Source organism: Megalops cyprinoides, chromosome 15 (assembly GCF_013368585.1).
Source record: "Megalops cyprinoides isolate fMegCyp1 chromosome 15, fMegCyp1.pri, whole genome shotgun sequence".
NCBI classification, from domain to species: domain Eukaryota; kingdom Metazoa; phylum Chordata; class Actinopteri; order Elopiformes; family Megalopidae; genus Megalops; species Megalops cyprinoides.
The window spans coordinates 24,430,755-24,455,128 of NC_050597.1; the positions used below are offsets into that span (position 1 = coordinate 24,430,755).

The following is a 24,374-nucleotide window of genomic DNA, read 5'->3' on the forward strand; positions in this document are numbered from 1 at the left end:
ATTCCGATATTAACATATTTACTTCTTAAGATATTCTGCCCTATCTTACTCTGTTGACTTTTGCATCCAAAAATCTAGATATACATGTTTTTTAAGTTTTTGAAAACAAAACAAAAAAAGAAACCACACCTTCCCATGAACCACAGGTGTGCACTTTGTAAAAATTCACATTTCTAAACCTCAATCGCTGGAACTCCTCTTCCTTTTTTTTTAACGTACATACATGTTTGTAGTTTCTGATACATTTCAATTTTTTGTCATATATATTTATAAATACTTTAAACACCTTCTGGACAGTGTAAACGGGCAAAAAAGATGGATCCATGGACAGAGGACAAGACAGCGCCCCCGTGTGGGCGTCAGAAGCATGCACCGTCCAGAGGGCGGAGCCGCTGCCACAGCCGGCTCCCAACATCAGGCGAGGGTTGGACTGAATTGGTGGTGGTGTCGTCGTTGATTGGCTTTTTTATGTTTTGTTTTTTTTTTTTTTCATGTGTTTTAAAACTTCAAGAGGTCGCGTCCGGCCGGGCTCCCGGCGCCGATCCCACCACGGAGAAGAAACGCTCCAATCTGCTGGAGAATTCAGCAAGCTGGGAGGGAGGGAGAGGGGGGAGCGTTAGGCTGAGCACAGGGACGGACAGCTCTGACCTAGTCTGTGCTAACCTCTGCCTGCAGGTATGATTCATTCGTGTGCAGGAGAACCCAAGATGTGTGTCTGCATGTGTATGTGTGTGTGTGTGTGTGTGTGTGTACAGTATGTTTATGAGTGTCTGTGTCTGCATGAGTGTGTGTATGTGTGGTGTGTGTGAGTGTTAGTGTCTATATGTGTTAGAATGTGTGTTATGCATGTCAGTGCGCAAAAGTATGTGTGAGTGTGTATGAGCATGTTTATGTTTGTGATTATGTATTAGTGTATGTATGAGTGCGTGTGTGTATGTACATGCGTGTGAGTGTAGGCGTGTGTGTGAGTGTATGAGTTGTGTGTATGCATATTAGTAAGTGAGTAAGTGTGTGCGTGTGTGCGCTCACGCGCAAATGCGTGTGCATATTAGTGTTAGTGTTGTGTTAATGTGTGTGTGTGTGTGTGTGTGTGTGTGTGTGTGTGTGTGTGTGTGTGTGTGTGTGTGTGTGTGTGTGTCTGTGTGTGTGTGTGTCTGTGTGTCTGTGTGTCTGTGTGTCTGTGTGTGTGTCTGTGTGTCTGTGTGTCTGTGTGTGTGTCTGTGTGTCTGTGTGTCTGTGTGTGTGTCTGTGTTTGTGTGTGTGTCTGTGTTTGTGTGTGTGTCTGTGTGTCTGTGTGTGTGTCTGTGTTTGTGTGTGTGTCTGTGTTTGTGTGTGTGTCTGTGTGTGTGTGTGTGTATGTGTGTGTGTGTGTGTGTGTCTGTGTGTATGTGTGTGTGTGTGTGTGTGTGTGTGTGTGTGTCTGTGTGTGTGTGTGTGAAAGAGAGAGAGAGAGTGCCCCTACCTGTGCCCAGTGGGTTCACTGTAGGGGCGCGGCGGGGGCTCCTGAACAGTGGAAGTGGACGTTGAGCCACTTGGAGTCGCGGCGGTGCCAGACACGGGTCTCCTCTGATTGGCTGCTGCGCGGCCGGCCCTGGCTGTCGATGTACTGCGTCAGGCGGATGTAGGCGATGCAGGCGGCATCCTCCCCGATCAGGTGCACGTGCGGGTTCAGGATGGTGGTGTGCACCGGCTTGCTGTTCTTACTCAACACTGCAGGGGGCGACAAAACATAAATCAACCATCCAGCATATTGAAAACCGCTATGAAGTACCATTCATTACTCACGGTCCAGTGAGTGGTGGTTTTACTACGTGAGACTAAAGGGGTGGCTCTGATATCACATTTCATTGGTTGCTCACATTTCATGATGCTTTAGATATGTTCTTTAGTTAATTATCATTGACCTGTCATTAAAGAAAATCTTCAGAAAAATCTGAATGCTGAAATTGCACATAAACAAAATGAATGTGTTGTGTGTACCTCTGTACAAGTTATAAATTCCAGGCTGTTAACCTTCATTGGTTTTTTGGATTAAACATTTCATTACATTCATTTGCATTCTGAAGGAGAGAGACTTCTATACATAGTGAGTAGCTGCACATGTAAAGTTACTCACAGTTCTCAAAGTAGAACTTGTGGAAATCCATGCCTTCCACTAGGTTTCCAAGCGCTTCGGGTTCGAAAGAGGTCAGCCCAGGGTCACAAATTCTCCTGCAAGAGGGAGAGCCCCTTCATAAGGTCCCCACTGCCGTCACTTGGTAAACAATAAGGGCAGGTGCTCATGTGATGCGTAGGTCTTTGGAACAGACATTGTAGAAGACCACACTAGTTAGTCAGTTGTGGCCCAAGTGCATGCTGGGAATTGTCTTGGACAGTCAGAGGCTGCTGCAGTGTACGATGGGGACGGTCGGGGGAGAGCCAGTGTGGGCCGCAGTGCGTGCTGGGTCACAGCGCGCAGGGGTGGCCACAGTGAGGGGAGATTGTGTCATACTCACGTGTAAGCCTCAAAGTCCCCGTTGTTGATGGCTTCAATCAGCTGCTCTGTGATCTTAATGATTTCCTGCTTGCGGGCTAGAACAGAGAGAGAGAGAGTGGGATGGAAAGATGGGACAGAGCGTAAGACAGACAACGGTCCTAAATGACAGTTCAGACATATTATCCAGATCAGCAGCCAAACCCCCCTCCCGCATGCTTTTCCCCTCCTATCTGTCTCTCTATCCCGCTGTGCCCCTGTCCCCACAGATCACCACGCATCCATGACAGCGTGGCCCCCCCCCCCCCCCCGGGGACAAAGGGAGCTGAACAGGTCAAAGGAAGCCATTTTCCACCATGGCAAGCCGCTGCCTGCCTAAAACTGCAGAAATATGCAGTCAGGTCTGATCAGAGGAGCCCTGGGCAGCGCTCGGACACCCTGACACGGCGGCCTTATTCGGAAGGAAAATGAGCAGCTATTAAGGCATTCCATCGCTCTTTCCTCCAGGCTGCCACGCCGCGCTAGCCCCCGTCCTCTGGCTGACCCTGGAACAGCGTCCCGCATCTCGGAGGCCAGCCAGCGCGCTGCCAAATCCGCAGCGACGGAACACGAGACCGAGGAGAGTGGGAAAAAAACCCGGGGCCCCCCTCTCCCGCCAATGGGATTCCTCAGGAAGGCCCAGATTCTTCGATCGATTCGTCCTCCAGGAGCCCGCGGTGAGGGGAGCCAGGTTTTGGAGGGAGGGTGAGGAGGGAAAACTTCTGACTGTAGTGCCCTGCTGTCAAGACCCTCCCTGAACAGCCACCTACACTCTCCAACAACGACCACTGAGAGACACCACAGAACTGCTGATCCACTAACCAGCCAGCTCTCCTCACTGTGTATCTCAACACTTACAAAATCGTAGCACTGTTACACCCCTACACTATCACACCCCCACTCCACTATCAACTCAACACCCACCGACTCTCGCCCCTCTCCCCCCATCTACACCAACTAACTGCAATCGTTTAGACCAGCGTTTCCCAAACCTCTCCTGGAGGACCAACTGTCCTGCATGTTTTAGATCTCTCCCTCCTCCAACTGAGCTGATTTAAACGATCAGTTTGTTATTAAGCAGCTTCGGGAGTTTATAACGAGCTGATCATCTGAATCAGCTGTGTCGGAGCAGGAAGAGATCTAAAACAAGCAGGACAAGGGGTCCTCCAGGAGAGGTTTGGGAAACGCTGGTTTAGACAATACAACCCACCCACTGTCTCCTCTCTACCACCACCCCCCCCCAATCCGCAAAAAGTAGTCATTTTCATTTCAGTTTTTACAGTATAATCATGTCTTTATGTCAGGTGACTTACAGCACTCATGACACAACATACATGTTCTGTAACTGTAAAGCAAGTGTAACTGCACTGTACTGCAGCACTGGGGCTTAAGCACAGAGCTCTGGGCCAGAGTGACAGTATCCCATCAAGACTCCAGGCTGAAATCCTTTCAGGCGTTCCTATGCGCCTACTGCCTCTCTTCAGGAACAGCACAAGCGCACAAACAACTGCAAATATTTAAACGCCGCTCAAACTGCCATTCTCGGCACACCGAGACATTCCGCACACCCGAAATCTGATGGCACGTCCGCGACGGCGCCTGCAGACGCCCCCCGAGGAGCGCAGGCATTCAGAGCCTGCGTTTTATACACAAACTTAATCCACGGCTCCTTCTGCGTGTGCCTGCAGGAATTCCGACGCGGGCCGCGTCTTTACGGAGAGAGAGGAAAGCGAGGCAGCGGCGGAGTTCAGAGGAGTGAGCGGTTGGAGGAGTTAGTGAAGCCGGTGCGTGGAGGATAGAGGAGACAGACTGTCTTGAATGGGAAGCAGACTGCGCAGTGTATGGTGTGAGTGTGTGCGGTAAGCGGTGCTGACAGACAGCCCCGGGCAGCCTTGCACTTACACTGCTGTGCGCTGCTGCCCCCTAGAGGCACGGCAGGAGGCGCGGGCTGAGCATGCTCTAACTCTGGACAGGACCCCTGCCCTGAACTGTTCCACGCAATACGTTTTACATCATGCAGTGGGCCGGCTGAAAGACACAACATAAAATCAACGTAACAGCAACAAAAATGCGCACAAACATACAAACACGCACACATGATTAATCAAACACACAGTCCGTGCAAACAGAGGGAAGAGAAAATAATAAAAAAGAGACATTGACTTCAGACAGAAGGATGCATGATCAGGTTAACAACAGATCTAGACTACAAAGCAGGACTCTGGGAGCGAGAGACAGGTCTGGGACAGCAGAAGGCATCTGATGCAGAAAGACTTGCCCATGACACCACCCATCACTGCTATGGAGACATAACAAAGTAGCGGAGAAGGGCTATATGGCATTGAGGCACAGCCCCCCCCCCCCCCCCACCCCCCCACCCCACACACACACACAAAAACACAGAGCTGAAGACTGGGCAGGCAGACTGGGTCTGGCCACAGGCCCACACAGCCAGAGCTGGAGCTGCTCACTAAGCTGGACATTAAGTGGAATGGGCCAGCAGGGGGCAGCATTGGCACCAGCACTGCGCAGAAGCTTAAGGGAGGGGTCGACCGGGGGCTTGGTTTGAGGAGCTAAAGCACAGAAAGCTCTCTGGGACACAGCTCTGTCATCAGAGGAGCCCTCCACCGTTAGCGAGCTGTGACCGGAGAGCGAGGCGGTGAGCTCGTGTCCGGCCACGCCTCAGGCCTCTGCCCGCGGATCAGCTGTCAGGGCACAGTGTTCATGTCAGAGAGATAAATAAATGAAAAGGTCACTGAGCTTAAGAAGGTCAGGGCCACTCTCTGCATGTCAGAGAGAGAGGGAGAGAGATGGTAGACAGGGTATTGGAGCGGACTGACAGTACAGGGGCCGGCTGTGGCTGGGAAACCCAACACCTGGCACTAACTGTGCATGTGTGTGTGTGTGTGTGTGGGGAGGTGTGTATGCCTGTGTGTATCTGTGTGTGTGAATTTGTATGTGTGTGCGCGTGTGTGTGTGTGTGTGTGTGTGTGTGTGTGTGTGTGGGGAGGTGTGTGTATCTGTATGTGTGAATTTGTGTGTGTGTGTATCTGTATGTGTGTGTAAGTTTGTATGTGTGTCGGTGTGTGTGTATATGTGTGTGTATATCTCTCTGTGCATATGTGTGTGTATGTGCTTCTGTGTGTGTGTGTGTCTAAGAGAGGGAGTGTGCAGTTTCCAGGATGAGGGAAGGCAGCCAGGCAGGGATATCACCGGTATGGCGTACTCAGCAGGGGAAAGCTGAAAGAGTTGGCACTTCCGCTCCCGTCCTCTTATTCCACGGCCCTCCTGAATAATTCAAGCCCCGCAAGGCGCCGGCAGGGCCAAATTTATTAAAGCTGAATAAGGTTAGTGAAATCCTGCAAGCGGACAGCAGCGCGGGGCCCAAAGGTGGCCTGTCACCCGCGTCCAGCTCCTTGTGTCACCACTTTCCTGCAGAACCTCTCCTGTGATCAGAAGCAGGTCCAACCCAAAGGCATGAGGGCCACCCGCTCTGTTAGGATGCCTGATATCAGTCAGTCCCATCTTATCTCATACAGTGCAAGAAAAGAGCACTTCATGGATTACAGTACAGATAAACAATTAATGACATGTCCTTTGGGAACACTTTACAGCAAGATAACATATAAAGAATATTATATAAGCAGTATAAATGACTGGCTCTTATTGGGATGATAAAACAATGCAAATAGCTTCCCCTTGTGGCAGCCACACAGATAAAACCTTACGAGCAAAACTGCTGAATCGATTTGGGTGGATAGAGTAATTAGGCTAGCTTGAGAGGAGAAGATTTTGCAACAGGTGCATACAGTAACAGGCTGCTTAATAGGAGTTCCTGACTTGCCTTGCAATTTGTTCATTGTGGTGCCGCAAGCCAGCGCCCCAGTAGGCCACAAATTTAACAATAATGTCATGCAGGTACACACTGGACAAGACCACGGAGACACTTGCCACACACCTATCACACTTTTCTGTAGAGATTTACAGCCACCACCGGGTCCCGCCTGTTTCCAGATCAGCGATGAGGGAGTGAGGAGTTTGTGTTTACCCTCAAGGGCTGATCACAGATCAGCAGAGGAGATCAACTGAGTAGGTGGGGGCGGGGAATGGATTGCAATGGAGACGGGAAGCTGTCCTCGCCCTGCCCTCATTTCTACCTACCCCCACTACTGTGAGCCTTAAAGAGTCACAGCTCTCCACGCTGCAATCATCGAAGGCCTCCTCGGCCATGAATCTCACGGCGGCTGAACCTGTTGGAAGGGCCCCGGGGGAGAATCAGCACGGTGAGGGCACAGGAACGGACCACCGGAGTAGAGCAGAGACCCTGCCACAGCGGCGTCTGTACGCTGCTGCAGGCCTCTCCTCGAAGGCTTTTAACGCCCTCTCCTTCCAGAGCTCCGATAAATATTACAGCGGGGCGTGCGGGGGAGGGACTCTCCGTGTGTAACGAGCGCATTCCTCGCTGGAAGGGGGGGGGGGGGGGGGGGGGGGGGGGGGGGGGGGGCGCAGGAGCGGGCTTTCGTAACGAACTGAACCAGAGGCGCGCTGCAGACGCCCAGGCACGCGGTGTTACACGCCAGACGGCCTGTCGTCAGCAGCTGCCACGAGGAGCTGGGACAGGAGTGTTGACGCCACTTCGCTTGGCACGGCAACAAACGAGGAAGTGTTTCCTTTGGCAGACGGCACGACCGAGTGGCATATGCGGGGACGACAGATTGGCGCTGGTGGGACGGTCCACACGCGCCTCTATCCACCATTGTCTTTAAAAGGGGGTGAGGGACACCCAAGCCTGGCTAAAATCAGCTTGCGCTTAACCACGTCCAACTAAACCTTCTCCCTGGAGGTCATTAACAGGCATTTATTTGTGTTCCCCAGAAAAACGATGAATAAATCATAACTAATCCTGACGTTTGAAGTGGATATACTGGACATATTCACTGCGCGGTGAGTCAGCCTACATGCCCTGTAAACCTCATTCTTTTCAGTGTGTATCTGCCCATCCGGTTTATATCTCAAGACGACTGCGAGACGTCGATATGGAACCCTGTGAAACCGCATGCCGGCCGCGTTATCTCCAGAGGACGTTTACGAGAGGTCCGCTCCTCAGCCAGTCCAGCGATTCATCTAAATGTGTCCTCACACGCCTTCTCTGTGGGCCGAAATCGAGTTAGCGCTTCCGTACGACGGCTTAATAAAGTATGGCGTTAACGCAGGCGCAGCACTGGAGGCGCTGCGCGTGCTGGACGCACACAGAACACGGTTTATGGTGAATGTTACAGACCGCGTGAAACTCAGCACTGAGCTACACGAGCCCTGACCGCCGCTCAGTCTGACGGTCGCTATGGGGTCCGTGTCCTGGTGTGCGTCCCACTGGCCGAGAGGAAAGAGGGCAGGTCCAGACACAGACGCGCCCCCTAGAGGCGTGGCACCAAACTGCACAGGGTTCAAACGGCATGTGAGAAAAGATGGGGGTTCACAGCAGAGAAGGGGGAGGTGGGCGTCACAGGACACGCTGGCAGGAAGAAGTCATGGGCGTAAAGCAGATCCCTGGTACGTTTTTAGGAGGAAATTTCAAGAACACCAAACTCCCCAAAACAGAAATAATAAAACCTGTAATTTTAGGGGAAGCAGAGAACACAGAGTCGACCCGTGGCAAGAACATGAGAAAGAGAGACGGACAGAGAGGTTTCCAGAGGCAACTGACTGTTAGACGCAAGAACAGGAATGGGCAAGCTGCCGTTAAGCTCCAGGGGCATGGGGTGTGAGCTCTCAGCCCTCATCACAGCGTTGCGGAAAAAGGGAGGACAACAGGACAGCTTCACAGCAAGGGGCGCAGCAGTCGGGCAAGATGGCGGGGGCGAGGGCGCGTTTTGGGAACAGAGAGATCTGGAGCTGCCGCAGAAGCCTCACACCGGGGGCGTGGATCGGGATGACATCACCATAAACAGAAGGTGCTTGCGTTTCTACGCGCCAGGGCAAGGGGAAGAGTCGAGGACAGCACACAGGAAGTGGCGAGGAGCTGCAGTCTTGGGGGTCAAAGGCCGGGGATGAGGGAGAGCCAGGGTGCCGGGGTGTGCACAAACGAAGAGAGAGAGAGAGAGAGAGGAGAAGATCCAGAAGACAGGGAACTGAAGGAGGACAGGGCTTCACCTGGGGAGCCAGGAGAGGAGTCTGAGAGCGGGACAGTGTTCTGTCTGTAGAGGGTGTGGAGGAAGCTGGAGGACCCCCCACCCCCACGAGGAGCAGAGAAGAAGAGGGGGGAGGCAGTGTGGGCAGGGGAGGGGGGGGGAGTCGGGGTGGGGTCGGGAGGCAGGCCGCGGTGAACTTACTGGCGGGCGGGCACTGAGGGGACTCCGCCTGGCCCGTCAGCTCCTCGGTCGCGCTGCACTGGCTCGCCACCGCGCTGTCGCTGCTAGCGCCGCCGGCAGACGCTGCCGCCATCGAGCCCGGGCCCAAAGAGAAACACAGCGGGGTTGGAACAGCAGGACACCTCCGGGCCCACCCGTCTCCGCCCACACACCCCCCTCCCGCCTCGTGAGAGACCCCAGCTCTGCCACCCCACCACCACCCCCCTCCTCCTCCTCCTCCTCCTCCTCCTCCTCCTCCTCCTCCTCCTCCTCCTCCTCCTCCTCCTCCTCCTCCTCCTCCTCTTCCTCCTCTACCCACAGAGCAAGGACTGTCACTCTGTATCAGTGGCGAGGGTGGATATCCATGCAGGAGAACATTATCTGTGGTACAAAAAACATCGCTCTGATGGGTGCAAACAGAGCTTCCGTGGGAGGGGAGCCAGGGGGGCGGTGCTGCCTAACATCCCTTTCCGTGACACAGGAACAGATTGGTGTAGTCAGACGTTGCACTGTTCCGGGAGAGAGGACATCCTGCCCCGCCCCCAGCCCTTGCTGCAAAGTGCCCTCTCGCACGCACGCCACACGAAAACACAATGACACAGCAGACGCGTTCCAGCGTGGGCGTGCCCCCGCCCTCCCTCCACGGGGCTCAGAAGACGCACCCTCGCCCCGTCCCAAAACACTGTTTACACACCCAGTCGTGACAACACACTCCTCCCTACAGTTCTGACTCCTTGCCTGCAGCTCTGGCAAGAACGCACTCCCTCTCTCTATCTCTCTCTCTTCTGTGGAAGGGAGAGTGTGTGTTTGTGTGTTAAAGGCTTCAAAGTGCACTGAAAGAGACCTCTGTGAGGAAATATTTTCACCTGCTCCCAGAATGCGAGGCATTTTGCACTGTTGCACGCCCTGTGTCAGCAGCGGACACGCTCGCCCTGGAGACTGTTGCTATATTTCCCCGCTGATTCAACGAGAAGGAACCCTTATAAATGTGAGCAGCGCTTAATATCTCCCCGGAGGTGGGGTGAGGAGGGGGGAGGGGGTTGAATTGGAAGCGCTGAGGCTCTGATCTGGGAGGGCGGTTTTGTCAGTGTATTCAGAGGAGCTGCTGGCTTTCAGAAGCGGCTCAATGCTGTGCCCCACAGCACGTTTGCACCGAGCCGCACTGCACGCATCTGCTATTGAAACGTGTTCCCTCCGTAAGGGGACAGTGCTTATTACGCTTGACCCTAAGCGGCCACCCGACACCGGCCCAAGGGCCTACTCGAGAGGCTGCAGCTTTACAGTCTGGTGAGCGTGGGTCAAACACAACCTGCGGTGGGTTTTCTCCAATGTCCACGAAAGCACACATCAGGGATGAGTGCGTGCGCGTGTGTGTGTGTGTGTGTGTGTGTGTGTGTGTGTGAGAGAGAGTGTGTGAGAGAGAGACATTTAATTATACTGACTGAAGGTGGCGCACTGTGGACTGACTGGTTCCCAAAATGGGAATACCACCCAAACTGTGGGCAGCATGGCGCTAAGTATCTAAGGTCAGGGGAGGTCATTACCCTCATAGCTCTGGCACAGCACTACAGACATAAGATTTTTTGTCTCCTGACGCCTCCAAAAGCACCCCCCCCACCCAGACCTCCCGCAGCTGCCTGTGACGCGTCACTCGGAACTTTTCCGTGCCCAGACATTGTCCTTGGTTGCCGTTTCCTTCACGCCGACCGCGGGATCCATTTCTCAGCTGCGCACTGTCACAGACAAGTGCCTGTCATCATGTGGTCTGTCACAGCTGCCTGATGAATGGCACTCACTCTAATGACTACAGCTGCAGCAGGGGCCATTAAGAGTCAGTGAAACAGCTGGGAAACGATCCTCCGAACCCCCATATTTCACATTTACACACATTCATCTGTATCTATATATCAAAACATCTCTCTTTCTTGCCATCTCTATCTGTCTGTTGCCCTTTCTCTCTCTCTCAATAGACATATAATAGCGCTATACCCGGCGCGACCCGATACGACCCGACCGAGCGGCATGCATAGAAACATGAAGGGTTGATGTGTACCTTTCCTACCTTTCATATCCTCCTCTTCAGTGGTATTGCAGCTCTCTGTGGACCCCTGCAGAAAGAGACAGAAAGAGAGAGAGAGAGAGAGAAAGAGAGGGAGAGAGAGGGAGGCCATCAGCCATCAGCCCCAGCTTGCTAGAACCAAGGCTTCCAGTACTCTTTACAGTGAGGGAGCAGGCTTCCCTGACAGGAACTACAAAGCCCTACACAATCCAGCAGGTTTAGCCGAGGGGTGACCGCACTCGTCACCCAGAGGTTCCGCTAACGGAGGAGCTGAGGCCGTACACTGTGTGCAGTGCAGCGTGTGTTCGCTCTCAGTGTTCGGGAGATTACACCCCCGCGGTTTCCGAGGTGGGAGGGAAGGGGGGATGGGGGGGGGGGGGGGGGGGGGGTAGGAGCGTTTGGGGTGCGCGGCCCAATTTCGAGGGGGGCGCGTGCCGCCACCTAGCCCTCTCCTTGTCCCGCTGAGAATTTCAGGAGCGGGAGAGCGCAGCGGCTTACCTTGATGCCATCGGCTGGGTTGTGCACGACTGTGGTCTGTGGTTCCTAGGGGAAGCAGGAAAGAGTTTAACATGCAGGGATGGACAGAGGGGAAAGGGGGGGGGGGGTGGCAAACATTCGACCCCGGAACATCCCCTCCAACTACACACACACACACACACAACAGTGCTGCGAAGCCCAGGAGCCCACACCACAAACCCGGATGGAGGGGGGTGACAGCAGCAGCCCTGTAGGCACAGTAACAGAAGGGACCCCGAGGATGGTATTATGGGATTGAGCTAGGGGTCAGGAGAGATACCAGATAAATAGAAAGCTCTCTTGAATGTGGACAGAGCAGGAAGAGGGAGAAGCAGAGGTGGGGTGGAGGGGTAGATTTGGGGGGAGGGGGGGGGGGGCTAGGCGAGGCGGGTGGTGTGTTCAGGCTCCTAAGCTCACAACCCAACCCACCCCCAATTGCCACCCCAACACACCGTCGGCATGGGGACACCCTCACACAAGCGCCTTGCTCCCAGCGCTGCGTCACAGCCAGGCACCCACAATGCACTGCTCCCCCCGCCCCTCCCCACCGCACACACGCACAGACAGGAAGCTGTTTCTGGAGTACACTCGACATGACTCGCAGACACGAAGATGCAGTCCCCGCGCTTTCTAGGCCAGTCGCCTCTGATTTGGGGAATGTCCAGGCCCCTGAGACTACAGTAATCCAGGATAGTCCCTCACCTCAGAGCCTACCCAGGAGCACCAATCATGTCAAGGCACTGGAGTCCTTCCACTTTATAGCTCCATCAGAAGCTATTTTTTAGCGTGATGTCACACCACTTTGGCGCTGTCAGCACTGCCAGAAGAGAATGTGGCGACCGCCATTTTTTGCCAAATAAAAGCCTGATTTTTTTCCCCCTTTTTTTTTTAAAAAACCAATTCAAAGCCTGATAATTTCACTGTATCTGACCTTGAGAGCATCTCCCAGCTCTCCACACTCCCTCCCTGTGTAAGTCACTTTGCCAAGCGTGACCGGGAGCGGGTTTTCTTTGTTTCTCTTATTTCCCCTGCCTCACATTCGGCTGTCTCCACCATGGTATGACCAAGACCCCAAGCAGGAGGCCACCGCTCTCAGAGGCGACCAAGATGGGGATGGTTTAAATGACCGTTTGATGGATTATGTTTTCGGTCCCTGAGGCAGTCACATCACCTATACATAGTGCCCATTAAAAGTGTCAACTTTTTTTTTTTTTTTTTTTTGCTCCGCTCTTGAAAAGCATTTCTGTCCGCTGAGATTTTTCTAATGGCTCTGCGGCTGTAATGGCGTCAGCATTTTATCAATCTTTCTTTCGTTCTTTTTTTTTTTTTTTTTTTTTTTTTGAAAGAGGGACTGCATCTTCATTGCAATTGGAATACTCCGTTTCCTGAGAAAAGCTGGCTCCATTTTTACCTTTAGACCTCGACCGTAAAAGGATTTCACTCAGGGCTTGTGTTCGCTATCCTTCCTCAATCCCTTTCATTTTAAAAGCAAGCAGGCCGAATTTCACAGCTAATACCTGAGGTCACTTTTCAATCAGAGCAGTGCGGTTCCATACAGTTTGAAAACCTCCACGGGCCAGACAAAAGCACCCTCAGCCTGATTTAGGGACCAATCCAATCAGGAGAAGTCAGTCCAGCTTCAGCCAAAACTAAAAAATTCAATCAAGAATTCTGCGTATTACTTTTTCTGAACTGTCTTTTTTTTTGTCTCAGTGGAAAAATTTGTGTCAGTTTCAGAAAAAGGCATGTAAGCTTACAGGTAGTATCAATCTTTTTTAAAAATGTTTGGGACTGTCTGCTTTAGCGCAGGCAGAATTAACCCTGAACTCCTCATTCCCTTTATCTCCACTGCTGCTTGTTGAAGAGTGTTAACAGTAGACAATAACCCAGGAAATTTATGAACTGTTCAGTTAATACATAAAGAACCAGGTTTGGTTTCTTTTGATAACACTGAAAGTCAGGCAGTGAATGCTTATCCAAAAAAAGCCTAGAAGTTTCAGTTTCTCTCAGCCCTGGAGGTCTTGGTAAAATAGGAGCCAAGTGTGTATCACAGGATGCAAACCAGTTGCTTTGGCTAAGTCATCAAAACCAGCGTCGATATCACACATTTCCAAAATGGAGGCGAAGGGGGGAGGGGACGGGAAGAACAGAACGAGAGGGAGGAAAACCCAGGGGCAAACTAATGAAAATGCAAAACTAAACATAAAAGAACTAAAACTAGAATGATGCTGGTTAAAAAAAAAACATAACAAAAAACAAAGAAACCAAGTTTAGATGAGGTACCATCGGTGCGGAGGATGAAATGCTGCTGTCTTTGGTGCTGCTGCTGCTTACTACACTGTTTTTACTGTTGTTTGTCTGCGGCTGGGGCAAAAAACACAACAAAAAAGAAAAAAGAAAAGCAAAAACAAAATGATTTTCTCTTCAGATAACGCAAACAAAGGACCCGGTCAAAGGCCCAGCCCAGTCTGAGAGCCAGATGCAGTGCAGGTCCTTGACCCCCCCCACCTCACCGCCCCCCCCACACACAGGTCAAAGCATTCTGAGTTTGCCTTGACCAGCTGCCCACCATTAAAGGCAGAGGCAGCCTGAATGACTCCATTTCCCAGCACCCTCTGCTTCCACCCCTCCAGGCCCCTGGTGCCTGTCCTTCAATGAACGGCTGCAGCAGAGGAAGGTTGCAAGGAAGGAAGTTGGGGTCGGAACCCAGCATCTCGGCTCCCAGAGGTGGGCGTGGGTCAGGGGGCCGCCCAACTTTCACTGATACACGCTAACGCTGTGAGGGTGTGTGTCAGTGTCTGCCTCTGTGTGTGTGTGTTGTCTGTGGAAGTGTGTATGAAAGAGGACCTCAGCTGGCATCTGACGGGCAACAGACGGGTGTGTGGGAGTCTGATATGGGCAGTCTTTGTCATGTGTGTGTGCGGTCACTCTGAACCCAGTCTGTATACCTGCTGCACTAGCAGTGCTCTCAGTGAGAAAGAGAGCGGATGGCCCTCCCTGCAGGCACTGGCGTTTTCGGCATAGGCCTATTAGCATTCCTGACACGCTAACTGATGTGCCGTCTTTCACTTCCCCCTGTGAATGTGCCACAGTGCACGTCTGCGGTGGTTCTGTGTCGGTGTCTGCCTGTGTGAGTGCCGGAGTCTGTTCTTATTGGCTTCTACATTCTTAAAAAACTTTTTTAAAATAGAGACTACACAGAGCAATAACACGTCTAAGTATACACACAGATAAACACATGCAATTTAAAAAGCTCTACACACATTAAGAGGTAAATGAGAGGGAACCCCAGCCTTGATTCCATACCTGCTGGGGCAGAATAGGTGACCATGCCCTAGGGACAGAGCACAACACAGACAGCGCCACCTAGTGGCACCGTATCAGAATAACCAGGTGCACTGCAGCTCCACAATTGCCCACAAAGGCAATTTAAGAGCCATCTCCCACTGGTGGAAGAAGCCAAAGAGGAGGGCCCCTAGATATTGACGCTACGCATATCCAGTTATCTACCGGCCTGTGCATGCAGTGAATTGTCCTGATATGCAAAGGGTTCATTTGAGTTTTTTTTTTTTTTTTTTTTACTGTTCTTTGTGCTTAGGGTTTTGCTCATATTAATCCAATTCATGTCTCAGTTTTTTTAATGTAGAATGCTCCAGGATTGATTCGGCACCAAGGGGCAAACTGTACAGACTGCAATTAATCTTATTCTACACAACATTGTAAACGGAGCTGATAGACATTGTTAATTTGTCATTTACCAGACAGCGTTTGCCCTATTCCACTACAAATGGCATCACTATAGGTTGTTTATGTCCTCAAAACCACAGAACTGCCAAACATAATGAGCTGGAAGAAAAGAAAAATGGTTTTGGAAAAAAAAAATTCCTTTATTGCTTTTGAGTGAGTCTCTTGGAGGAAAAAAAAAAGCCCTTAAAGGGTTGTGTTTGAGTCGGGGACGGGGGGATGGGGGGAGAATGGAGCATTGCGCTCCTTTATTGCGGCTACATTAGCTGGGGCCCCTCCAGCGAGCTCTGGAGAGTGGGAAAGTGTAAATGTGTTTGGCCCTGGAGGATTTACAATGCGCAATTACACATTAATATCAGCCTGCAGGAGCCGGCGTAAATCAGGGGAGACCGAAAAAAGAGGCTTCCCAGGCCAGGGGCAGCTGGGGAAACCGACGCGCTCCCCCCACCCTCCAGCGGGCACGGAGCCCCGGCCCCCCGAAAAAACCCGGCCGCCGGAGCCGCGGCGAGGCCTCTTCCCCTCCCGAACCTCCACGACGATTACCACATCAGTGGGAGTGCTGCCCTTCTGACTGTGGATTTTGGAAGTGGCGTGGAGCCTGTGCACTGTTTACCTCCCGTTCCTGCTCTTTCCTTAATGGTTAATTCATTCAGTGCACTTACTTAACTGTGAAAGTGAGCAGAACCTCCATTATACGCCTCTATCTGGAGGTGCTCCAAGGCCTTTTAAAGGCTCCCTCCCGGCCATGACAAAGAGCTCGCTCCTGTAATTTTGCGGGCTCTGGAAAGCACCAGCGCCCTGGTGGTATTCAGTGAGGTAAATATTCTGTTCATGCTTGTAAAATGATCAGCACACATGCTATTTCTCAGCATTATTGATGACTTAACATTTCAACTATTGTAAAATAAAATGTTTAAATATGCTTGTCTTGTTTTTAAGACAATCAATGTATTAACTGCTATCAACAGGTGGGGTCCAACCGTGCAGGAAATTCTTAGGTTGCTCCAGCAGCTGCTAAAATTTCCTTGACGCTGTAAAACACTGAGCCCCTACAGGCACACTGATGCTGGAGGACTCTGCTCCGGCCACATGTGCCTTTGCTTCAAAAGAACCTCCATGCAGGCCTAAAATAGCTATCTTCCGTCATTCAAGTTCAACCAAGACGAAAGAAAACAGGAAAGGTAATCTGGCAGAGACCCCGCAGGATTCGAAAGGTGTTTCATGACGTCTTTACATGGGAGGTGCTGCAGAGGGTCAGGAGGCCTGGAAGCAGTGGACAGGGTGGAGCCAGAGGGGTTGGGACAGTGAGGGGGGTGGGGGGGTGGGGGCGAGGGCTGTAGGTAAGTCCAGGTGAGGTTTGGAGATGGACTCTGTGTGGTGAATGAAGCACATGCAAGCTGTGTCTCGGCCCGGGCCTGAAATGGCTGGCTCCTCTCTGGGGAGTGGAAGCGCGGCGCCCAAAACCACCTCGACAGAGGAGTCTGCGAGGGAAACGTGAGCCTCCGACCGCCTGTGGCGCGGATTCCATGTCATTCGCGAGGGAGTCGTGTGACAGCTAACCTGCAGTCGTGTTTGTTTTTTCCTTCCATCTGAGTGGTCATTGCTAATGAACCTTGGCGGGTAACCAAAATGGAGGGAAAAAAAAAAAATTTAAAAGGTGAAAAAAACAGAAGGCTTTTTTGCTGAGGTAAAACAAAAAAGAGTGTGTCCAACTGAATAAATAAATCCTCAAATCCATGAAGGAAAGGATGAAAATAAAGAGAAATGTCGCAACGCCCCTCCTCTGTCGCTAGGCCAAGCCCGCTGCCGTGAGTCCGCGCTGCTGTCGCCATGGAGACGGGGAATCACCTGACGCCGAGAGCTTCCAGGGGGGAGAGGCTCGCTTTGCATCTCTGAAATGGTCAACTTTCAGCAAAGGCCATTTCATTGCTTTCTTTCCCCTGGAGCAACTGAGCATTATTTCTCCATTTGACTTTATGATGAATGAAAGCAAAACGCCGTAGAGAAAGCAACCCTGGCCCCTGTCTTTCTGCCCCTCTAATCATGGGCTGTTTGAGCTGGGTTTGAATGGATGGAGAGGAGACTGTGGTTCTGGTTCCTGCCTGTGGCTGAGTGCTGCCTAGTTCCCATTTTGACTGGAGATGAGGAGAACCTGATGCTGTGGGTCTGGGGGGTAGGGTATAGTGGGGGGGTGGGGGAAGGGGGGGGGGGCAGACACAGGGACAGTAGGGCTTGGCCTAGCATTTGCTCAAAATTTGATGGGTGACAAGAGTTTGGGAAAGCAGTGAGGCTGTAGCCATGTGACTGAATGGGACAGCGAGCGAGGGAGGGGGTTGTGTGTGTGTGTGTGTGTGTGTGTGTGTGTGTGTGTGTGTGTGTGTGTGTGTTTGTATTTGAACATGTAGTTATGTGTGTATATGTGATGACACAGGAATGTTGGGGCGGGGTAGTGGTGAAGGAGGTGGTGGTGGAGGTGGTGGGGGGGGGGGGGGGGGGGGGGTCATGTCTGATGAACCTGAGAGAGCCAATGGAATTCTAACAAAACAATCCCACAACCCTCTTCATCTCGCTGAGAGAGAGAGAGAGAGAGAAAGACACCGAACAGATCTCACCATTAAATAAACACTGGAGCTGGACTTCCTTTTCTGAACAGATCAAAACAGGAAGGAAGAGAGAACAGGGAAATAATAGAGAAAAAAAGAAACACAAAATAGAAAAAGAAAAAAAAAACAGCTGGTGGTTAGAGGTTCTCACAGAAGAACATCCACATGAACTCTGCAAGAGTGAGGAATGGGGAACAGAGAGAAGGGAGAGGGCTTCTTTCAAGGAAGAAATGATACTAAAAAAGTTCCTTAAAGTGCCGACTGTATCCCTCAATGCAGGAGATAGAAAGGAAAATTATACCTTAAGCTTTCCCTAGCTGTGTAACATTATTACATAAAGATAATTCTTCCTGCTGTATGTGATTGTGTGCGTATTACTATATCTGCAAACAAAAATACTGAGTGAGATTAAAGTGAAAAGAAAAAAAGAATAATGCTGGAAAATCCAGAATGGTCACTGGATGTGCTGGTCACCAACACCCCAGGTAACACAGACCCTCACTTGAGTTGTTGAGACACGCTGAAGTGACATTTAGCCCCTGTAAATCGTGACTCTTCACTGCATGCACTGGCTCCTCTTAGCACTCCAAAAAAAAAAAAAAAAACAAAGAAAGAAAGCTCTCACATCAGGTCATAGTGACACCTAGCTTTAAGATGGTATAATGCACATCACGGTCACTGCTTTCTTAAAAAAATCAATATAACTAAAAATGCACTGGGCTCAATGGAAACCTCTCTCGGCTCTCAGCACTGAACTCTCACAAACATGATACCACTTCACAACTTCACCCCTAAAAAAACTGTCACAGCGGGAGGAGATTTCCATGGAAGGGGGTTCAGACCATGGGGGGGAGGAGAAGGTGTGAAGGGGTAGTGTTTAATATGGGGTGGGGCTGGAGCCAGGGGCGGAGCCACCCAAGCTGATCTGATCTTTATAATGAGGAATGGGGAACATGTGTGCTGTGGGTCATGGAGACTGCAAATTATGCCTTTCTGAATTCAACTTACACCGCAACATGCAACTCATGCAGGGCTGTTCTCATCCAAATGTCTAATATACTCTATACACCAGTCCCAAAGATCCAAGGATTTGGTCAAATTTAAGCATAACACACATGTGTGAACAGACATTCAATAAGGAATACAAAGGGACTTCTCCAGACGTGTGCAGAGTCCTTCGAGGCACCTTTAACTGAACAGAACCGTGTGGTTCACAGTTACGGATTTTGCGCCGTAACTTGATCGTAATTGAACCATCGCTGTATACAGCGTGACTGAAACCAAGGTCACACACACACGCACACATACACGCACACACACTCCAGATGCACACAGTCACGCACACACTCGGCCTGCAAGCCCTGCTCTCCATCTATCCAAGGCCGTGACCTTTCTCTCACGCTCTCCGTTGTCAGATCTCGTATCTCGGAAATACCTTCACAAAGAAGAACCAAAGAAGAAAACCAAAACCCACAATTACTGTAGAGCGCACCGTCACCACTGGCTGTGACTGGTACTTTTCTCTACTACAGAAACACAGGAAAGTGTGTTCTTCAGACGGGCTTAGCATCCAGTGAAAACTAAACAAGGAACCGGCGGCACTGCCCAGCCACCCAGTCCACCAGGACTTTGGTTTCACCACAGGGCCCTTTCCCCAGAATTGAGTAGCAACCTAGGGCAAACTCAGGAAGGTGACAGTCACAAAGCTCACAAAGCATCTCAACAGAGCTCTTACCTTCACTCCGTCCGACTTTTTGTTTAGTAAACTTTTGCATGCTGTAAGATAAGAAAAGAGGGAGAAGGCACAGTCAGGGCGGAAATAAACGGAAATAAACACACAGCCTCACCCACCCTCAGTTTGTTTTGGTCTGGTAAACCCTTCTGAACGCAGACTGATAAGCACCAACATCGTAAGGGTTAACATTTTTAAAGCATCCGGTGGACATGAAAATGCATTTCCTGAAAAGCAAGTTCATTAAACATCTTGTTGGAAAAGAACTTACAACTACAGCAGCACAATGACACTGCAAGTCTGTGTGGTAAGAGCTTAAGACTACAGCTGCTCTCTCACGACCAGTCGCCTGTCGGAGAACATGGCTCCCTACTGCTGGACCCGGTAGAGTGAAACCACACTGTCAGTGGCCATTTCTGTCCTGGTAATTATGCAGAGTCAACCCAGTCGGGGAACCCAGTGAACCTCGAGCACTGCTCACAGTTACTGTCCTGAAGAGCAGAGGTCTTGGAGTTTGAGTTTTCCCCCACCTACTTCACCCCCATTTCCTGTTACTTCACACTGGCATTTGGGTGACTGCCTAGGCCGCACCCCGTGAGTAGCTCTTTATTTAATGTTGAAAAAATAGCTTTAAAGATTAATTGTGCAGGCCTCTGGTAAAAAAAGTATCCCAGACTGCACCTCATTATACCTATGTGCTACTCGCTCTCACACACACATACAGGGGCACACAAACACAAAGACACACAGACACAAGCTACACCTCTCCCACTTCCTACGTTCCTCAAAGTTCCTTACCTTCCATTGAAAAAAGGGAAGGAGGAGTGGCAAGAAAAAAAGGCAAGATAAAAAGATCAATAATTTCATTTTAAAAAATTGCTTAGAATGCAGGCAAAAATCACTCTCAGGCTCCAGGCGGTTGGTTCATGCGGCAGTTAGAATGAGGTGGAAGGTGGCTTGCAGGTTATATCAAAGCTAGACATGCAGTATTTCCACAGCAAACTACAACTCCCAGAATGCAACATTCCCCCTAAGTGTCTACTAAGGAAAGAGGGGAGACAACCTGCTGGCTATGGCTCTGATCTAGCCCCTAGACTTGCAGTGTTTGGGTCCAGAGACACCAAATCCTGATCACACAATCTACTCCAACACCCAAGTAAGCACAGATAAGATGGCCTTAACTCAAAAAGTAAGCACAACTAGCAGGGACATAACAGAAAAGAAGAAGAAACTCATTTCTTGCATGCGTTGCTTGAGGTGAAAATGTTTAATATGGCAATTCAAGACTTTTAAGAAATGCTAGCTGCAGCTGTAGTCTTATCGGAAGTTACTGGGCTCTTCTGCCACAGTCTGGGCAGACAATTACCAAAGACAAGGTGTCAGCATGACTGCAACATGTTGAGGTTACTATCATTAACACAAAGAAAAGGGCTTGCAGTGGACAGAATATAAGGCTCAGACATAAAGTGTAGTAACTGCCTGTGACTGCTGTGCTAGAGAAATCTGAAAGCAGAGTCTGCAACCAAAAGAATGAACCCACTATGAACTGCATTTAGGAGACATGCATTACTGCAAAAAGGAGTCATGTTAAGGTCTTGGCAATAAAAGAGAGAGACAATAAGTAAAAACAGACTGATCACTTTCCTGTAATTTGCTGTCATTCAAGGGCAGCTGGCAGCCCTTCAAGGGCAAGTCAGAGACTGGCAGCCAGGAAATACTATGTTGGTGAAACCATGGCTGCACTGGGCCAAACAAGTGCAAACATCTCTAAATGTTTAGGAGTTTTAGATTACAAAATGAGACAGGATCCCAAATACACAGACACCTAATGTCTAAAAAATGTCCTTGGATGCTGGAAAGGAATGTGATGACGGCTGTATTGTGGTTAGGTGCAGCGCGGGGCCAGCTGTGGTCATGCCAGGCCACATTCTCTCCTGGCTGGCCCACCAGCACTGGCATCTTATGTGGGTCCTACACCAGGAGTACCTCAGGGTCCCCCTTCCACATGAGCCTCCAGCCAAGCACCAGTTGTTACTTCCACAGTTTGGGGGGATGGGGGGATGAGCCCACTCCAGTAGGTCCCTAAGCCCTAAACCCCAACCCTCCCATGCCCCCCAGCTCAGCAAGCCTCAGCTTGATTGTCTCTGTGAGCCCGTGATGACAGAGAAGCTTCCCACATGGCGGTAGAGGAGCCCCTCCCCCCACTTTCCACTGACTCCCACCATCAGCTGTTATTCCTGGAGTCCTGAGAGGTGGGACTATGGGCCACACCCTCGTCGGCCACGGTAACCTCCCCTCAATCTGTCGATGATGTCACAGACACGCCCTCTCCCCCCCCCTCCCAAAACTGGCATTCCACTGGCAGGCAAGAATGGAACCAAACGCATTCGAATTCCCATGCAGGCTGATAAGACATGCTGGCTTGCAATGCCCGACACTGTGAACATATTCAAATGGATGCAGTGGGTTTGATACTGGTTGCCTCTTCTGCCTAGGAGTTTGCGCTTAAACTGGAAGGACAGAGAAAATTGTGACATTTTTGGGTCAATTTTCTCATTAGTATAAAATGGTTATGGAGGACAATGTGAGTTGATCTAATTAAGATGAAACTTTATATTAATACAAGGAAAGGGGAGTAATGAAAAGTTAAATAACATAAGCACATTTTATTTAAAAAAAAACTAAACATAATACTCTGTTGTTTTCTCTTTGAGAGTGCACCGATGTCGACACTGGTCCAAAAGAGTTGCCTGTGCGATAAATACTTAAAGGGATTGACTCACGACAGGCAAGGCCAGTGACCTTATTGACATTCAGCACTAAGTGACTGTGTAGACTAACCTGCACAACAGACTGTATTGATTTAAATGCCAGGCTAAAGGACGATTTCTTCCATTACCTGATACACTGTAAAGCCATGCACTGAAAGGTGCCTGCTGGCTGGATTTAGAAACGGGTGGTATGTTTATCCAGAGATAATAAGTCTAAATTTGGAGCTGGAGTTCTGAATGTCACTTCCGTGAATTACATCGATTGCTACAACAAATAGGGGCACCCTTTGCCTTCCCCTTGAGTTTTATTTTCTTGTTTTACAGCCTCTACAGAGACCCAGAATCTGAGCATACACATGGTCACTGATCATTGATCCCCATTGGTCCTTGGACAGCCTGTTGCTGAATCTGCTCTGTACACAGACATGAACATAAGAATTCTCTGCTGGAGTTTTGTAACCACTGGCTTGCTGACCCAATGACTGCAGGCAGGGCCTCCACCGACCGCCCAATAAAGCTGCGCCCCGTCGCACGGGCACCATGCGCGGGGGGATGGGGGGGCGTGTCGGGCGCATGGCGCTAACCCCGGGCGGGTCTGTGTGTGTGGGATGGGGCGTGCTGCGGGCTGGATGGATGGGATGCCCAGTCAAGTGTGCGCGTGCCGGGGCGTGATCGCGGGCGGGGCAGGCTTCCCGGGCGGCATGCTGGCTGGGTGGAGCAGGGGCACCGGGGGCAGAGCCCTCCCCCCCCCCCTCCCCCGTGACGTACCTTCCTGCGCCAGCGCGGCGGTACTGGTGGTGGCGGCAGGGCTGGTGTGCTGCCGGCCCACTATTGGACAGAGAGGCGTTGAGTTGGGAGGAGCCCGCTGACAGAGCCTGTGGCCTTACTGAAGCAACTGGTCAATTTCCTCTTCACCCCGCTGCTCCCCAAGCCCCGCCCCTCCCCACAATGTGACATCACAATGAGAGGGGGCAGGGCCAAGCCCTTGAACCTATTCTTACCTTTACTTACCTACGTCAACGGCAATTTTCACTCTGCACAGAGAGTCGGTGCCCCCAAATGGGCGAGCTGTGTCCACACAGACACATTCACCACAGAGCATTTAAATACTTTGACCGTAGCTAAATATAGCTGATGATACTAAAAACATGTTCTCTCTAACATAGTGCATACGGCCAATGAGCCGTGAAGTGAAAAACATATCCGACAGCAGAGGGCCAGCAGTGAAAGCACTGTGCAGTGAGTTTGAGAGCTCTGCAACATCCTACTGTAAAAGACAGCTTGAAGCTTAAAGCCAACCAGTGGGAGTCCAGGTGAACCACTTGGTCACCTTACGCTAATGGCACTGAAGGTTAATATGTGACAAGGTCACCGTTTTCCAAAGTTTACCATCGTTATCATTGTTTAGTGTGAACCATCCTAAGGCACTGGAGAATCCTCTAATGGACCGCAAGCCAGTAATGGGCTGTGCCTTCTGTTTGCCGGGCTCCAGAGAGTACACACTGCAAATGCTCTGTCAATGTTGCAGCAACGTCGGTGTCGGAACTTCTCCCTCCATCTACTCACCCGAGAAATTTCTGGACACAAGCATGGTGGTGAGGATGGCTCCCTGAAAAACAGAACGGAGAATGTGGTCAAACTCGGGAACGCTTTCCAGGTTTGTCTTTTAAATCTTCTTGCTGAATTCACACTAAACAAAACATTGCTTTTTTTCCTGTATGTTGACTTCCATTCATTCATTTAGAAGATGGCTGGGGCTGATTCATTCAAAAAGGAAGAGAGTTCAAAAAAAGTCCCACCTTCAGTTTCCTCCTGGCGTTGAACTTGCGCAGACACTCCACGGTCTCTTGGCGATGCATCATGGATGCCACAGTGGAGCGTTGCTTCATGGGAAAAAGAGAACGAGAGAGACAGAAAGCGAAAGATGGGGAGAGAGAAATGCATCATGCTTAGCGTGCCCGAGGGGCTCTCAGTAGAGTTTTCAGGAAAAAGTCAACAAGTCAAAAAGTACCTCAAAACAAACCTCAGGGAAAGAGCCTAGTTGGACATACCGAACACTCATCAAGTAAATGGCCCAGATGTGGCTGATT

At 50.7% G+C, this 24,374-nt stretch overlaps 1 protein-coding gene across 27 annotated transcripts in view; it reads right to left on the reverse strand.

The window, feature by feature from the left end:
* Positions 1-457: 457 nt before the first annotated feature.
* The window catches only part of camk2g2 (calcium/calmodulin-dependent protein kinase (CaM kinase) II gamma 2), an 80,135-nt gene continuing 56,218 nt past the window's right edge, over positions 458-24,374 (reverse strand). Inside the window, exons 11-24 of one of the 27 annotated variants that reach the window (XM_036546392.1) lie at positions 24,084-24,167; positions 23,851-23,893; positions 23,053-23,112; positions 19,517-19,557; positions 17,791-17,823; positions 13,718-13,798; positions 11,417-11,461; positions 10,922-10,967; positions 8,842-8,943; positions 4,415-4,540; positions 2,496-2,571; positions 2,117-2,211; positions 1,463-1,710; positions 458-590 (exon numbers count right to left, since the gene is read on the reverse strand). In XM_036546392.1, coding sequence (XP_036402285.1) covers positions 1,478-1,710; positions 2,117-2,211; positions 2,496-2,571; positions 4,415-4,540; positions 8,842-8,943; positions 10,922-10,967; positions 11,417-11,461; positions 13,718-13,798; positions 17,791-17,823; positions 19,517-19,557; positions 23,053-23,112; positions 23,851-23,893; positions 24,084-24,167 — 1,065 coding nt within the window. In that variant the 3' untranslated portion in view covers positions 458-590; positions 1,463-1,477. Of the gene's footprint in view, positions 591-1,462; positions 1,711-2,116; positions 2,212-2,495; positions 2,572-4,414; positions 4,541-8,841; positions 8,944-10,912; positions 10,968-11,416; positions 11,462-13,717; positions 13,799-17,790; positions 17,824-19,516; positions 19,558-23,052; positions 23,113-23,850; positions 23,894-24,083; positions 24,168-24,374 lie in introns of all 27 variants that reach the window. The other 26 variants (XM_036546394.1, XM_036546393.1, XM_036546395.1 and 23 more) reach the window with 26 other exon arrangements.